The sequence below is a fragment of the Panicum virgatum genome, chromosome 9N, assembly GCF_016808335.1.
Source record: "Panicum virgatum strain AP13 chromosome 9N, P.virgatum_v5, whole genome shotgun sequence".
In the NCBI taxonomy this organism is placed as follows: Eukaryota; Viridiplantae; Streptophyta; class Magnoliopsida; order Poales; family Poaceae; genus Panicum; species Panicum virgatum.
The window spans coordinates 8,082,567-8,100,180 of record NC_053153.1 but is presented as its reverse complement, the minus strand read 5'-3'; the positions used below and the strand labels follow the sequence as shown (position 1 = coordinate 8,100,180).

The 17,614-nt window shown below is 44.3% G+C and overlaps 2 protein-coding genes and 1 pseudogene across 2 annotated transcripts; 1 reads left to right on the top strand and 2 right to left on the bottom strand.

The window, feature by feature from the left end:
• Positions 1 to 237: 237 nt before the first annotated feature.
• LOC120690130 lies at positions 238 to 9,643 on the bottom strand (annotated as a pseudogene).
• Positions 9,644 to 9,842: 199 nt separating this feature from the next.
• LOC120690128 (autophagy-related protein 16-like) lies at positions 9,843 to 12,492 on the top strand. The gene is made up of 5 exons (XM_039972654.1): positions 9,843 to 9,965; positions 10,066 to 10,198; positions 10,438 to 10,619; positions 10,703 to 10,898; positions 11,268 to 12,492. Coding segments are annotated over exons 1-5 (1,524 nt in total). The 5' UTR covers positions 9,843 to 9,963; the 3' UTR covers positions 12,279 to 12,492.
• Positions 12,493 to 15,506: 3,014 nt separating this feature from the next.
• LOC120690127 lies at positions 15,507 to 17,201 on the bottom strand. The gene is made up of 2 exons (XM_039972653.1): positions 16,736 to 17,201; positions 15,507 to 16,609 (listed from the first exon to the last, which is right to left on the bottom strand). The coding sequence occupies exon 2, from the start codon at positions 16,564 to 16,566 to the stop codon at positions 15,811 to 15,813; it is 756 nt and encodes a 251-aa protein (XP_039828587.1). The 5' UTR covers positions 16,567 to 16,609; positions 16,736 to 17,201; the 3' UTR covers positions 15,507 to 15,810.
• Between the last annotated feature and the right edge of the window lie 413 nt (positions 17,202 to 17,614).

Sequence of the window (17,614 nt, the reverse complement as noted above, 5' to 3'; positions counted from 1 at the left end):
AGCGACACTGCCCCTTTCGTGTCTCATAAAATGGAAAAGAAAGCCATAACTATCCATATCTCTTTACAGGGTTACAACCACATTGCAGCTACTTTATTACTCTTTTTAAACTTCAGCTACTTTATTACTCTTTTTAAACTTCAGCTACTTTTAGAACTCAGACTACCATGTACAAGTTAATACCATTCCGTATGAGATGTAAGCAGCCTGTCTCACAAGTGGCTTTGCCATGCCTCCTTTTTTTTTACTTTACAAACTAGTATAGAGTGCATTCCATAGTATGGTGGATGGAGAATGTGTAACATGCCCTGCCAAATTATCTGCTTAGTCTGACCTAAGTGGGTGTGGTGAAGGATTAGTCCAAGAATCTCTTCTGTCATCCAAAGTGGTGTTTGGCTCCTCGATTATGATTCGATAACCAATCAGAAAGGCAGGACATGCTCTGGAGGGCTGCTCAAAATGTGGTCTGAATGTGGTAAGACCCTATTCTTGTCCAGGCCTTCTATTTGGGTCTTGCATCAACTTCTTGAAAGTACTTGTGCCTGTTCATTGAACTCAAAAAGCTTATGTCAGGAAAGGGCTGTTCATAAAACAAGAGAGGGATCGGTTATTATGATTCAATGTATGGGCACTATCTTGGTGGAAAATAAAATGGAAAATTTAGCAGATGCGGCTTTTGAAGAGCGTATTATAAGGTCAAGATGCATTGAAGACAGATTACAACAGAAAAAAAGAAGTTCATAGAATCGAACATGAATGGTGCACACATCATGTGATATAGCACTACAGCCACCACAGCAGGGGCTCCCCCCGCTGTACAGTTTTCAAAAAAGATATAGCACTACAGCCTATGATGTGTTCTGCCTCTAAATGTAAGATGCATCCTGTTTTGTTTGGACAAGCCTTCGACCAACAATTACTATATGAATATATAAGATTTGGAACAAAATTGGTTCCTACGTGTTCGAGAGAGAAAAAAGGATACAAAATTGGCATCATTACACAAAAGTAATTGTTAAAAGATGACAAGACTTTATTGTGGTTGGGATAAAGATGATAAGACTTTATTGTGGTTGAAAGATGCCACTAGCACAGTCATCCCAGACATTATTGAAAATAATACCAGACATTTCTGGAAATTAAAGATATCATACATTTGCGATGCATCATATTTCCGAAGCAGCTTTTCTGGACCATGCAAAAACTTTCTTCGTCCTTGTGGCTGCCATCCTGACCTTTCCAGATATTCTTCGATCAACCTGATAATACCAGCAATGAGAAATCCACTACATTGATATAACGAATGGGGAAAAAAAAGAAACAAGAAGAAGAGAGAGCTCTAGAAGGATCTAAGCACTTACATGCTACAGATTGACTTTTGGGAAGCAGCCACTTCACGGTCTGGAAAGGAATCCTCCACTCTGAAGCTTAACCACACATACAACTCTAAGACCTGAGGTGGTCACCACAAGAAATGGAGATCATCTCACTGAATTAAATACCACAAATGAAATTATAGGTCCACATTCAGCACTTCCATTCAGTACTAGGCTACCATAAGATTCTTCGTACTAGCTGCTATATGAATTAATTACAGCTAACTTTTGTACCCCGTATATATCAATGCTGAGACTGCTCAACATATTTATTGTTATTTTGGAATTTGGGTATATTTATGCATAAGAATAACTCGACAAATATACCATGTTTGCAAAAGCAGGTGGCATAAGATCAACTCAGAACGAACTTCCAAGGTAGTCTACAGAATTTGGATCAAACTTGAAATTTCTAATCCAAATTCGAATTGCAATGGTACCAACAAAAAAAGAAGACTTTAATTTCTGGATAATGCCTATCAAGATTTAAAGTTTCCTTCCTCTAGCATACATTGAACTTGTAATATGATTTTTTTTTGTGAGAATACATGTACAATAGATTGAAGATTGTTTTAGAAACAATAGATAATGTTCAAAACTTCAAGTCCATGTTAGCTGCCTTTGCAGAATATAAAGTTGAAGAACAAAGGAATTTGCACCCAGAAGAATGTTGACAAAACATATGGCAGTATTGACTATGTACTGACAAGTAACTAATAGTATCTAAGAAAAATTTAGGTGCAATAACCTTGTGAACTGATTCAAGCTCCTTCAGTTGATTGTGTGTTTTAGGAACCTGCAATGTTCCAGGTGTAAATATCTCTTTGAGTCGAACGGTGCCCTTCCTTGCATAATTTTCAGCAAACTGCACATCGAAGAAATTAGGAAGACTGTCCTAATTCCACAAAAATATAGCAAGGAAAAATAGTAGGATTGAAATGCTTGCCTGAACTAATCCCTGGACAGATATATCATCACGCGTGTCCACTGGACTGCAATACAAGTGTCAGAAAATAATTATATAACATTATTTCACAAGAGTTGTGGAGCAAGGCAATTCAAAAGGTATAACACATGAAACGGGATAGGTTGGTATCATATAACTGTAATGCAGATCACCTCATACAGAAGAGGTATTTATCATACAACCCAAGAGGTAAATCATCAACAATAGCAGCAACCTTCTGTTAAAAATGAAAGAAAAATAATCTTTAACAAAATATTACACCATGTAACTCAAAGAGAAAACATTGATCCAAGAAAGTTCGCTATTCTTATAAAGATAATGCAAAATTATTGTTTTTCAGCAGGCATTCACTGAATTCCTGCCCATATGATCAGATTTTGATTTATTATAATGTTCCTTGTAGAAGATTTGACCAGATAAAGAAAAGGGGTTAATGGAAAGAATTACCAGCATATCTTCACATTCAGCAATAAAATAGTCTGGCGATAGTTTAGCCTTCTCTAAGAAACGTTCCTACAACACAACGAAATGAAAACTAGCACATTTTCTGACCAGAAAAAATATCTGTAAATTGAAAGAAAGCACAGATATACAACAACAACAACAACAACAACAACAACATAGCCTTTTTTCCCAAGCAAGTTGGGGTAGGCTAGAGATGAAACCCGAAAGAAATAAGTTCAAGGTTCAGGCACATTGATAGCTAGTCTCCAAGCGCTCCTATCCAAAGCTATCTCTTTAGAGATATTCCAATCCTTAAGGTTTCTCTTAACCGACTCATCCCACGTCAGTTTAGGTCTACCTCTACCCCTCTTTACATTATCGACCCGCTCAAGAACCCCATTACGCACCGGCGCCTCAGGAGGCCTTCGTTGGACAAAGCACAGATATATAATTAAACTAAATATGATAACAAGCTATTCAAGAGAAATACATAGACACAAACGAACTCTACTTAAATTCTTCTGAACAAGCCAACTCAAGCTGAACAGCAGAAGTCTGAACAAGTGCACAGATACCTCAAAAGAAACAAATTACAGTACAGGATATTAATTTCACGCTAATGCAAAAGATTGTGAGGACATAATTCAATGAACCAACCATTTGTATAACTGTGATGTAGCTATAGTGCTAGAAACTTCTAGTGGCTATTGAAAAATAGAACACCAACATAGTGTCCCAGCCAAAAAAAAAAGTTATCATGGTATTGCTACTAAATAGTTTGCCTAGTGAAACATTTTCTGCTGACAAATAACTGGCTATGAATATCCAAAGTCAATATATTTTGTATGGAGGCATTTTACCATATAACATAGCAAGAGATTGGTTGTTTAGCTTACCAGTATAGGGTGAAAAAAGTCAGTTCCATGCAATCGCGAATATAAAGATAATAAATCGAATGTAGGGAAAAGTCCAGCACGCTGCAGAAAAGCCATGTCAGCATCTGCGGTTGTTTGTGCTATTTATCATCTATATAACTTTTTGCTGCCTTCATAGTGCTGGAAATCAATTTACTGAGAATAATGGGAGATTACCTCTATAATGGGGGAAGGTGACTTCAAAGATGAGTGCAGTAATGGGAGATCTTTAGGGTTTAGACAGGTCACTTCTCCAACTGGGAACTTAGACCCATATCTCCCAGCCCTGCCTACAAAAAGGTCAAAACACATAAAATGTGCACAAACTGCAGCTCAAAAGCCTGTGGATCAAGGGCAAACAAAAGAGTGGAAATGAAACTGCTGGGGGTAAAGATGATAAGAAGAAAAGTCGATACCAGCAATCTGTTTGATTTCAGATACAGTTAGTTCCCTGAAGTTGAAGCCGTCAAACTTCATCATTGTAGAAAAAATAATTCTGGAAATGTTCAGATTAAGACCCATTCCAATAGCATCACTAGCGACTAGCACATTAAGGTCACTGGTATCATCATTGAACATTGTTGCCTGCAAGCTTAAGCAATAGATTAGTTCCCTCATCTTGACATAGAAATTATCATGGCATCACAAAGAATAATTCATAAACGACCAGAAAGGTTACTTTTAATGCAACCAAGACTACAACCATGAATAGAGAACTTTTGAAATCCTGGCCAAATCTATGAGCTTGTGGGCTGTGAAGTTAATCATGCAAAAAAGTGGTTGGCTGTTTTCCTTGCCTAGCATCAATGATCACATTGTAGGATGTTTATTGAGAACTACGCCAATAACATCTTAGACATGCTACTATGCATGTAAATATATGGTCATATACTCATATGGGAGATGTGGCATCAATGAGGCAGAAGATATAATAGTATGATAGTAAATACCCAAATATAAAACGTACCTGCTTTGTCCGAGTTTCTGGTGGCAATGAGCCATAGACCACAGAGCAAAGATGTTTTCCCTCCATTTCAATTCTTTTCTGAGTGCATGAAAAATTGCAACATAAAAAGGTAGCTGAAACTTGATATTCACTTCATCTACTGGGAAGATAAAGATACATTTTAATGATCTCATATGAATTGCAATCTGTTGTCCATAGATGTAGGAAAAAAGTTAGCAGGCATTGTTGTGGTTACTGGTCCTTGATCCTTCATCCTTGTACATTGGATCTGCACCGGGCTAAATTAGTTCATAGGTTTTTTATTGTAGGTGGTTGTAGATTTGCATTATCAGTTTCACGACTTCACTTATCTGTAGTATTCAATTGGCAAGTACTATGAAAAAGAATAAGGTAAGAGAACATATTCCAAGGGTTGCTAAATTGAAACAACTATCCTCAGATCAGATTTCGCCAAGTTACCTTTTCTTTACTGACTTTCATTTTATTTTTCAGGAAATTTAGAGGGAGATTCTACATTTATTCTCTTATATATATTGAATATACACAAATCCTATGTAGGAGTATGATACAGAGCAATGCTGCAAGGGCCAGTTCAACAATACCAACCTTGAGAGTTGAGAGTATAAATCCCACGTCTCGAGAATGTTACTAAACAATCTCCTGCCTTGATGTTAGAGAAAGATCCAAGTGGAGACTTCAGAGGAACCAAAGGAGATAGTCTCTCATAATATTGAACCTGCTCAACAACAAATAATCTTTAAATAAGGACATTTGATACATGACAAAATGCCGTAGATGCTTGCAGCTTGCACCAGTACTTCAGCATTATCTAATAAAAAAACTATGCAGGAAATTCATTTGGGCAACAGAGAACAAATTCATTTGAGAAAAACCCTCTCAAATCCATTTAGGATATTCTTTGCAAGTATAAAACAACATCACATAGCATATCACCATTCACCAACAAAAGCTACATAAGAATGCATGTAATATTTAATCAGAACATTCAAAGTGGAGAAAATTTGAAAATCTTAATCGTCAATGCAGCTAATGCTTGCAAGACATGGGATAGTGATATTGTTGACTTTTTTCATCTTACAGTAGGTAACCACATTATATCTCTTTCCATATACAAAAATTAACTGTGTGCCATAACAGAAAAAAAAAATTCATAAAGGTACTATATTGGCTGAGCAACACATCAGCTAATACACTTCGAATTCTCAACTACCATATATGGAAAAGAATTATATAATATAATATATTAGTATGCAATAGCACTTTAGCAGTAGTATACATTCTGTTAGTTCATCTAAATTACCGTAACCGAATCACCAGTAGCTTCAAGAATTCACTGAATAAGGGGAACAGCAGCTGGGTCACCACAAACATGAAGTTCATCTGAACAAAGCCCCAGAAGTGCACGTGTGAACGAAAATCCCCTTGATTTACAGCCAACCATCTATTCCATGGAAGAAGACAAGATTAAAAAGATGGGGGTATTCCAAAGAACTCTATGTTGACAGTGGGAAACACAATTGATTGGATCATGTACTTAAAAAAATTAAAAAAAATCAATTTCATGACTCTCTAGCTTCCTATCCACAGTATGAATACACCTCCCTAACCTAGCAGTCTACAAACTCATTCACTTTAAGTACCTGGATTTCATCAATAACAGCACACTGATACTCAGTAGTCACTTCAGCCATCTCGACTGTCACTGAGGTGTGCTTTGCGCCTTCAACTTCATCCCTCTCTTGTCTAGTAATCAAGTTACAAGGGACATTAATTTTGTTTAGCCTTTGGGCAACCTCCCGTGCTAACAATCTCAGAGGTCTGCAGTACACACCTATGATATTTGATGACAATTCTGAGCAACCATGGTAAAAGTAAGTTCTTTTAGTATCACCGGGTAGATCAAAATAGTACCTGAAGAGCTTGCTTCTAGTCTCTTGAGAGCATTATAAGTTTTCCCACTGTTTGTAGGACCAACATGTAAATATACATTGCGCTTCTTTTCTCGGGCTTTTGGGTACCACATATGGGGATGCCTATTATTCATGATATCATACTACTCAAATGAAGTATATATGGGGTAATAAATGAACATCAGCATCTTTCTCCACTACATGTAAATATTAAGATTCACATTTACAATCCATTGATCCACCTCCAGAAATGTATGATCATTCCTAGCCTCGTTAATGAACTACAATATAAGTGCATCCTTGTTATTTTGCAACAGTTTCCATATTTCAAGCCACCATAATTCATTAATTATTGGAGTAAATATTTTCTGTTATGATGAATAATGACAGCATTCCAACTGGACAGTTATTTAGAAGTATTGAAATGGGTTATCTTGTAGATATGGTACAAATGCATGAAACTTATGTGTAACCAAACAAGAATATGAAGAAAAAGAACTTGAATTTTACATGAATGAATGGAATTCAAATTGATTCTTACGTCATATCAGTTAAATCAAACTTTCCAGAGTTGTGGTAGCTCCTCCAATATCTGGAGTTAGTAGAATTCACCACTGAATGTGGATCAGCATTGGAGAAAGGGCAGCGAATATAAACAGCTGTACAGAGTATGGAGCTTGTTAGACAGCAGTTTAAAGCAATTCTGGTTATGTAACAACAATATAATGAACAGACCCACCAGCGGCTTTGACACTGAAAAAAAATTGAAGTGCGAACAACAAATTTTAAAGCACATTTCAGAGTTGTACTTCCTCCGCTCCAGATTGTAGGTCGTTTTGGCAAATCTAGATATATGGATTTTGCTATGTATCAGGACATAGTGTATATCTAGGTGCATATCAAAACTTATGTATCTAGATTTGCCAAAAGGACCTACAATTTGGAATGGAGGGAGTACAAAAAACAACATAATTATCGGCATACGTGCAAGATGCACCAATACTGAGGCCACAATCATGTTCCCTAGCATGGTAAATTTCTGCAAAGTTATGTTCACATCGGGAGAAAAAATAACAATCACAACCTAATAGGAAAATTGTCGCCTTTTATGGCTGGTCGTTTCTCCAAGCAAACAATAAACATGAAAACTGATGCTACAAATTGACCTAAAATGGAAATTACCACTGATCAGTGGACATTAGTTGCCCAGAGATGGAGCGCCTCGTTTTGACATTTCATCGAGCACATGGCACACGAACCCCAACCAAAAGAACAACCAACCTACCAGCCGCTCAACAAGAAAGAAGCACCACGAACCATTTCGGCATGAGGAGGCAGCGTGGGGTGACGAGAGCACCCTCCGGCGCAGCAGGGCGGCAATTGCCATTATATGATTATATTTGTTTGAGTTAAATACACCGGCGGCCCTCGAACTTGTCCCCAGATGCCACTTAGATCCACGAACTCGCAAAATCGAAATCTGGCACCCTGAACTTGTTAAGTTGTGCCACTTAGGTCCATAACTCTTCAAGGGGCATGAATATATGCACAAGAGTCCTTGAATTTTATCATCTTCTATATCTACATCCTCATATGCAAAACCCGTCGCGCTCCAAATGCTGCTTCTCCCGTGGGCGACGGCGAAGGACGAGGAGGAGGACGACACCGCCGTGGCCAGCTTGCCGTCGCCGCCCTTGCCTCTCGCCTCCCTTCGCTCCTGTAGCTCTCGGCCGCAGCGACCGCCAGCGCCCTCGCCGCATCCTTCGCCCACATCGCCACGCTCCGCCTCCTGTCCGCCGCGTCGTCGCCGCCGCGGCGGGGGACTCCCTCCGCGGGCTCGTCGGGGCTCCACAACCTGTCCACGCTCGAGGCCACCTCCACCTCTGACATGCGGCGGACGCCGCCGCGGCCGCAGGCTCCGTGAAGTTGTGCAGCGCACCTCCACGGCGGCGCGGCTGCTGTGACGGGCCGCCAAGACGGGCGGCTACGGCTGTGGCGGGTCTTCTCGCGTTCACCCGCCAGGCTCCGCCTCGCCACCGCGCTCCCCACACGACAAGGCCCTCCGCCAGGCCATCCGCCGCCGCGGGCCAGCACGCTCCGCGCGGGCCCTCCCCGGTGCGGGTGAGGCGAGCATGCCGATACGAGCTCGGCCGGGCGCTCCGGCCCCATGGGCGAGCACGCCGACGCTCCCTCCGTCGGGCCCTCCCGACGCGGGCGAGGCAAGCACGTCAGCACAAGCTCGCCCGGGGGCGAGCACGCGAGAAGGCCACGGCGTTCTCCGCGCGCTCCGCCGGGCGCTCCGCGGCCGCGGGCGAGCACGCCGTGGCTTTCTCCCCCGAGGGCTCCGCCGCCGTGGGCGAGCAAGCCGACGCACCCTCCGACAGGCCCTCTGCCACTGCGGGCGGGCACGAGCGAGCTCTGCATGCCGGTCCGCCCCCGGCCTAGCGGCGAGCCAGGTGCGGCATCCACGAGCTCTAGGGGGAGGCGGCGCCCGTGGTGGCCGCGAGCTCTAGTGGAAGGCGAGGAGGCAGGGGGCGGCAGTGAGCTCCACGCACTGCAGAGGAAGCAGGGGAGGCATGGGGAGAGAGAAAGAGATAGAATGGGAGGGAAGGCCGTGAAGGGAGAAGATAACAACTTTGGAGGGGTTTTTTTTATATATTCATGGCACGTGGTGCCATATCAAGGGGTATAGACCAAAGTGGCACAGCATAACAAATTCAGGGTGCCAGATTTCGATTTTGCGAGTTGGTGGACCTAAGTGGCACATCAGGACAAGTTCGAGGGCCGCGGGTGTATTTAACTCTATTTGTTTTATCTTTCCCCCTCTCCCTCACTTTCCTCTGCGGCACAGCACGACTCGACGGCGGCGAGGCGCCCGGACCAGCTTGATAGCGCAGGGCGGCAGGGGAGGAAACAACCAACCAATGCGCTCGTAGGGTGCGGCCGTGGGGGCCGTGGAGTCCGTGAGGGTGGAGGAGGCGGCGGCCGAGGCTTTCGCTGGAAAGCGAGGCCGCGGCGGAGGAAGCGGAGACGAAAACCATGCGTGGCCGCCAAACCCAGAATATTCCATTGTCTCCCCAGCCCAGTTCATATATTGGGCTTGATCCTAAGCCCGTGGTCCCGTTTACTGTCAGTCAAAGCCCAACGTTTCTTGGGCCCGCCCACGCTACCCAGCGAGTCCGAGTCCAGCTCGCGGCCCAGACGCCGTTTTCGCTTTCCTCTCTCTCTCTCCGTCGTCGTCTTCCTCTCCCCTTAGTAAGTTTTTCCAACGAAGCCCGAAGAACCGAGCCGCCCTTGCCGAGAACTGAAGCCACCGGACGCGCGGCCTCCTCCTGCCCCCTCTGCCGCCGAAATCCGCGCGAGAATGTGAGGAAACCTTCAACTTGGAGGGTAGCTCGGTTTCTTCTTTGATTGATGTTTGCCTGACAACGGGGGAGCGGTTTTGCTGTTGTATCCGTGTGCGCAGGACGATGGCGGAGGCCGAGGCTGGCAGGGCGGCGATCCGGCGTGCCTTGCGCTCGCTGAAACGGAGGCACCTCGCTGAGGAAGGGGCGCACAGACCGGCCATCGAGGCGCTCACCCGTCCCTTCGCCGCCCACGTAAGGCCGATCTCATATTCTCCTCTCCCTTCTTTTCCCAATATAATTACACTTTACTCCTTCCTTGTTTGATCGAACATTGGAGTATGCAATCAAATGTATTTTACTGATGGTATTGCTGAGCCTACTGAATTCAAATGTCTGTCTCGCCGGAACGTCCCAGTTTTTTTTTGGAAGAATTTTGCAGGATGTCTTTAGGTATTTACTGAAGAAAAGGTAGTTTTGTTAATTCCTTGTAGGCTTTGGAGTGGAAGGAGAAGGCTGAGAAGCACGAGTTGGAACTGCAGCAGTGCTACAAAGCGCAATCCCGGCTGTCTGAGCAGCTTGTAACCGAAATAGAAGAGGGTAAAGCATCAAAAGCGCTGCTCAAAGAGAAGGAAGCAACGGTTACAAGTTTGCAGGCTGAACTTGAGAAGACAAGGTATTAAATGTGATTCATTTTTTCTAAGTTTGCTCAGAGTTGGAGAACATGGGACTCAGTGCTTGTGCAAAGCTTTTTTGCAGCGAAGAGAACGTGCAGCTAAAGCAATCAATTGACGAAAAAACAAAAGCCTTAGATCTTCTTATTCAGGAGCACCAGGCAGTTAAAGCCGAACTTGAGCAGGCATTAACAAAACTTAAAGCTGCAGAGGATGAGAACCAGAGTTTGATTGATAGATGGATGCTAGAGAAGATGAAGGATGCCGAGAAGCTCAACGAGGTACTTTATTTTCCTTTTATGCTTGTGGCTTGCCGACTGAGCAACTGAGACTGATATGATAGAGAAATTCGTTTTAGCTATTAGTAATACATAGTTGCAATAATCCTGTAGTAACCAATGGAGAATCAGAGATTATGGCAAAACAAGCATGTTTCCTATACCATAATGCTGCAACTGCAAGCACAATATTTCTCTCGGTAGAATTTTTTGAGTTTAGTTCAATAATTTTGCCTTGACTGGAAGCATCATCCTTAAAAGTGACCACCTTACAGCAGTCTTGAAATATCTGCCCCTCATCATTTTAAGACTGTACACATAGCACTAGCATGTGTAAGTTACTGCTTTGACAGTTGTAAAATAATTATCTAGGCCAATGCGATGTACGAGGAGATGGTTCTGAAGCTAAAGACAGCCGGAGTTGGTGGTATACAACACAATGCACAGCAAGAAGCTGATGGCATCATACGGCGTTCTGAAGCTGGTTATATGGAAACACCAATCCCATCAACATGCACAATCACTATTCGTGCTCATGATGGTGGATGTGGATCTTTGATGTTTGAGCATAACTCAGACAAGCTAATTAGTGGCGGTCAGGATCAAACTGTTAAGATATGGGGTGCATATACTGGTGCCTTGACCTCCACTCTACATGGTGTCTTGGGCTCTGTTAATGATCTTGCTGTGACCAACGATAACAAGTTCGTGGTTGCTGCCTGTAGCTCCAATAAGCTGTTTGTTTGGGAAGTCAATGGGGGGCGTCCTCATCACACTCTGACTGGTCACACGAAAAATGTTTCTTCCGTTGATGCAAGCTGGGTGAAGAGCTTTGTTGTTGCGAGTTCATCCAACGATCGTACTATCAAGATTTGGGATCTCCAGACAGGTTTCTGCAAAAGCACCATAATGTCAGCAAGCAACCCCAACTCGCTAGCTTTCATTGATGGTGACATCATTTGCTCGGGTCATAGGGATGGAAATCTTCGGCTATGGGACATCCGTAGTGGGAAATGCACTACACAGATAGCTGCTCATCTTGATGTCACCTCGGTCTGCGTGTCACGGAGCAAAAAATTTATTCTTACAAGTGGGAGAGAGAACGTGCACAACCTTTTTGATGTTAGAACATTGGAGGTTTGTGGAACATTCAGGGCCACCGGTAACAGAGTGGCGGGCAGCTTTGGCAAACCCTGTATAAGCCCTGATGAAAATTGCATTGCTGCTGGTTCTTCTGATGGATCTGTTTACATATGGTCAAGATTGAAGAATGAAGTGCCGACCATCCTAGAGGGCCATTCTTCGCCAGTTCTTGCAAGTGCATGGTGTGGACTAGGACCCCTTGCCACCTCAGACAGAAATCATATTTATATCTGGTCTTGAGAGATCTATAATTTCACTAATGACCAATCCAAGATCTGGAGTATTTCACTTCAATATGCTAGTATTTGTTCTCTTCCTTCTTGATAACACTAGTTTTCATGTGAATGACTTAGGTGGTTTCTGAACGCTGTAAATATCAAAATTGGCAGTTTATCACAGCAACTTTTTCAGTTCGCCATCTGTGGAAATGCTTAGAAGGTTTTGATGGCAGGAATTCCTTGCTATTGTTGATTCAGTTTGGTCTTGTTTCTGTAAATTTATGAACCACCAGTCAGCTCAGCAACCATTATCCAACATTAAGGAAAAATGGCATTGAATTGATTTAGGAATGGTTTCTCCTAACCACTTTTAATCTGCTTTTTTAAAAGTTTTTACTTAAATTATTCTGTTAAATACTCTATGATCCTTTCTTGTCTTCTGTTAGGTATTCTGGACTTGCTTCAATGGCCTAATATACGTAGTGAAACCTGATAGCTTTTAACTTTCTAAAATTATATCAGGGCCTTACAGACAAATCTGCAGAAATTATGCATTTGCACTTTTTTTTGGGGGGGGGGGTGTGAGGGGGAGGGGGAGAAACAGGTTTAATTTACTTGTACCTAGGGGTGTCAATTAGTGATCCTTAGGTGCATCTCCAATCCTCTTTAGTTTGAAATTTTGTACTACTTCTCCAAAATCATATCTCATTTTGAAAAAAATTAGTACAAAACTTTAAACTAAAGAGGGTTGGAGGTGCACCTAAGAATTACCAATTGGCACCCCAACTTGTACCTCTCGCCATAGAAGTTTTAGGCCGTGTTTAGATGAAACGCAAAAAAAATTGCGATGGAATCTTGCTAATTTGAAGTACTAAATGAAGTCTATTTATAAAACTTTTTGTACAGATGGGTTGTAAATCGCGAGACGAATCTAATGATGCTAATTAATTCATAATTAGCGGATGGTTACTGTAGCATCACTGTTGTAAATCATGGATTAAGTAGGCTCATTAGATTCGTCTCGCCATTTACAGCCCATCTATGCAAAAAGTTTTGTAAATAGACTTCATTTAGTACTTCATGCATATGTCCAAATATTCGATGTGATGTTTTTTTTTGGCGTTTACGGGGTTTACGGGTTGTGATCTAAACATGGCCTTAGATTGTCTTGCTTGCACCTGCTCTTGATGCAGGAGATATCAGCCCTGTTTGGTTATCTTTCTTCCCTAGCGCGCATGTTTTTCGAGAAGAGAATTTGTATGCATGGTGGTCTAAATGAAGTCTATTTGTAAAATCTTTTCAGGGATGGATGTAACTTTTCGCAACGAAACTAATGATGGTAATTAATCGATGATTTGCAGGGATGGATGTAACTTTTCGCAACGAAACTAATGATGGTAATTAATCGATGATTTGCTACAGTGATGCTACAGCAACCGTCATCTAATCGCGCGGTCAAATGCCTCATTAAATTCTTTAGGGTTCCTAGTGCGGGGGTTCTGAAGTTGGTTTTGTAAGATAACTTTGTTTGGCACCGTAATTAGTGGTCAAATTCCGTGCTAGCCCATTCTAGAAAAGAACCAAAAAAAAAAGACCATCAATTAAGCCACCTGTACTTGTTCTCTTCACCTGACTTAACAGAGGATTCTGGTGTGGAACGTGGAAACAGGAGCCAATGGTGCCGGTCAAAATCTGTACGCCATGTACTGGCCTGGACGTGCATAGCACAGATACATTCGTACATGTTTTATGTGTACCACATTAATTTCTCAGCACACTCTATGTTCCAAACTCCAAATTTATAACAAGACAACAGAAGGGTAAACAAATTTTCTCAAGAACAAGTGCTTACTTCAAACTTTCAATGCCTTACAGAAGGGAATGATAGTGAAAAATATTTGTGAGTTTGTGATAGATGTTGCCGCAGCTTGATTATCTTCTTCCCCCCTAGTAAAGATTAAAAAACAATTGCATTGTTGAGTCACCACCCTTGTTTTACAAATTTTCTTCTCTGTGCGAACCCCCTCTTTCTGGTAACAATGAGATGTAGGTAGGGCTAAAAAAAAGGTACTATAATCTAGGCAAATCATTCTACAATAATTTCCCAGCACAACTGAAGCTAAAACTCATAAACAAATTGTCTTGGTGCTCAAACTCATCATCATCCATCCATCATCGCCAGTATGATTATGATGGCCTGCAAGAAAAGAGAGAGGTTTCAATGCCCAGGCAATGCCCGTCACAGCAGGCCACCAGCCATTCAGCTGACAGCATGATACTAACAGTCGCTAGAAAAATAAAATGGGCGTCGATTTCAAACCGGTCGCCGTCGCGGAAAGGAAGCTTGACAGAGAAACCGAAACACTCTCGGCGATCAGATGTGATCAGATGGCGAGGCGAGCATGGGGAGCCCGGCCCCACAGGGCAGGGGCACGGTCCACGGGGATCTGCTGCAACCGGGCGCGGGGCCCTCGACGGCGACGAGGCACCGTTTTTTTTTTTTGACAAAAACGAGGCACCGTTCAAGTGGGCGCGTACGCCCCACTGGCCCGGCCGGGGCCGATCGATCGTCTGGTCTGGGGCTCTGGGCGTGGCCGAGCAGAGCTTCGCTTCGCCACAAGAGGCGGCTCGTTTCCATGGGTTAATTAGGACGTGTTTAGATGAAACGAAAAAAATTTTGCGATAGAATTTTGCTAATTTGAAGTACTAAATGAAGTCTATTTATAAAATTTTTTGCACAGATGAGTTGTAAATCGCGAGACGAATCTAATGATGCTAATTAATTCATGATTAATTTATAATTAGTGGATGGTTACAGTTGCACCACTGTTGCAAATTATGGATTAAGTATGCTCATTAGATTCGTCTCGCGATTTTACAGCCCATCCATGCAAAAAGTTTTGTAAATAGATTTCATTTAGAACTATATACATGTGTCCAAACATTCGATGTGACATTTTTTTTTATTTTCGGGTTCTGATCTAAACATGGGCTCATCAAGACATCAATGATTGGGGGGACTCGCCTCCTGGGCATGCTCTAGAGCCTAGATTCATACGAAAAGATTTAGTATGATTTCGTGCTGGATTTGCTGGGAAATGTTCTGGAGGTTTTGTCCGGATTGGAGAGCTGTTCTGAACTATTGTCAAGAACTGGAAGTGTTCTGAAGCTCCTCTGTTCGGACTTCAGAGTTGATCTTCCTGTGCTGTTTGCAGGCATACACCTAGTTCAGGAGTCGGTACTCGAGTTGTTTGGAGATAAAATTTATGATTACAGTAGTAGTTCGGCTATCAGGAGCTGATTTACTGGTTGGGAATCTACAAGTTTTTCTAGTAAGAACATGATGAAATTTACTCAAATTCATATGACAGCTTCAGCTCAACCTGAACAAAACGTCTAGTACATCATGCATCTGATCAGCAAAACATCTATGATCATCTGATCGGATTGAACAACCAATACAATACAGCAACATTAAGGCTGAACTTAATGATAGCACTCAGCAGACTCAATCTCTTTACCTAGGCATCAGGCTACGCGCGCACCGAGATCGCTCACAGGCTCAAGAAGCCCCGGTCGCCGTGCGCCGGCATATTGATCGGCCGCGGCGAGGTCTCCGTGCCGCTCGCGTCCGCGGCGCCGGCCTCCACGACGCGGCCGCCGAAGATGTGCACCGTCCTGGGGTTCGGACCGCGGGAGATGACGCACGTGTAGTCCTCCGACGACGGCTCGATCTCCCATGGGTCAGCCGGCGACGTGGCCTCGCGGCCGCTGCAGGCGCGGAGGGGCAGCCACGAGCTCTTGTTCTTGACGCCGAACTCGACGCGGCGGTCCAGGGAGCACGACCTGACCAGCAGGGACGGCGACGTCGCGGCGAGGACGATCCGCTCCGGCTGCTGGTCGCTGCAGTCCAGCGCGTCCGCGAGGCCGTGCAGGCCGTTGTCCCGCCACGGCCGGCGTTTGCTGCTGCCGACGGCATCGGGGCCGGACCTGAAGGACGCGGCCGCGTCGAGCACGGAGGTCGGGCTCATGGAGATGGCCGTCTCGGAATCGGCGTCCAGCACGGGGCTCTTGGCGAAGACGGTGCCGGTGGGCAGGGAGGAAGAGTGCGATAGCCTCGGCGAGGCGAACAGGGCACGCGCAGTGGCACTCTTGCTGCTGCCGGTGCCGGCCCCGTCGCCGTCGCATGGAGCCGTCGACAAGCTCGCGAGCTGATCGGGGACGTGGCCCCGCTGCGCGCCGGCGCTGCTGTTCATCGACCTGGACCTCCTTCTCAGGATCATCTCCTGGATCTTCGATCGCAAGAACATGCCCAGAACACTGGACCAAGACCAACTGCACAGCCACAACACTCTGCACGAACAGACAACAGCACGGAAGAAGTGTCAATTCGCGATGTTCATTTCCAGAACTGAACTGATCAGAATTGCAGAGAAAGAAGTGATCTTTAACGAATTCACAAACTGATCTCGGTTCTACCTTCGATTAGGTGAAGAGGCGGCAGCAGCAGCTAGCAAGAACCGGCAAGTGTTGCAAGCCCCAGCGCCATGGACGAGCCCGTGAGCTTTAAGTACGGCGCCCGAGGGCCAATCAAAAGCCCCAGAGTCAGAGGTGCACTCAAACGCAACTGCAAGCTCAGGGGGAGAAGCAAAATGGGACCTCGCAAGCCTTGGCAAGGCAAGACCCTCAAGGCACCTTGCAATTCAGCTCGTGCATCAGCTTGCTCGGACTAGCTAGCGTGCCTTGCTGCACCTCGAGCAAGAATTTAAGACCTCAATTGCTAGTTACCTACGACCTGGTCTAGATTCTAGAGTGGCACAATGCGAGAGAGAGAGAGAGAGAGAGAGAGAGAGAGAGAGCAATGAGGAGGAGGGGGGTGGGAGAGTGTGGTGATCTTAAAGAGGGCTCTCCCTCTCCTCCCCTGTGATGTCAGTGTTGGTTTGTGTGTGTGCGCTTCCAAAGGGGCAGGTCCTTATCTTCATCACTGCCCATTTCTTTCCCCGGCCTCGCAGCTCGCGAGCTCCTTGTGCCGTGTGTTACCGTCCGTCGCTGGCATCGGAGCCCATGCGCGCGCCGGTAGATTCCGGCCTCCGGTGGCCACACGGCGGGGGTAGATTTGCTGTCGACCGGTGCTTGGCAAGCGCAGCGAGATCTTGTCGTCCTGCACAACAGATGATCCAATGATTGAGTTGAGCCGATTCGTCTTTCTTGCGAGATCGAGATCAGCAGCACAGAGAAAATGCAGGTAGATCATGCACCTGGTTAAATCACTTGTTAAATCTACGTCCAAGGAACTGGCATTGTCAGTAGTAAAGAAGGGGCCTCTCAGATTTTTGAAAAGTGTCTGAAAAACGTGAA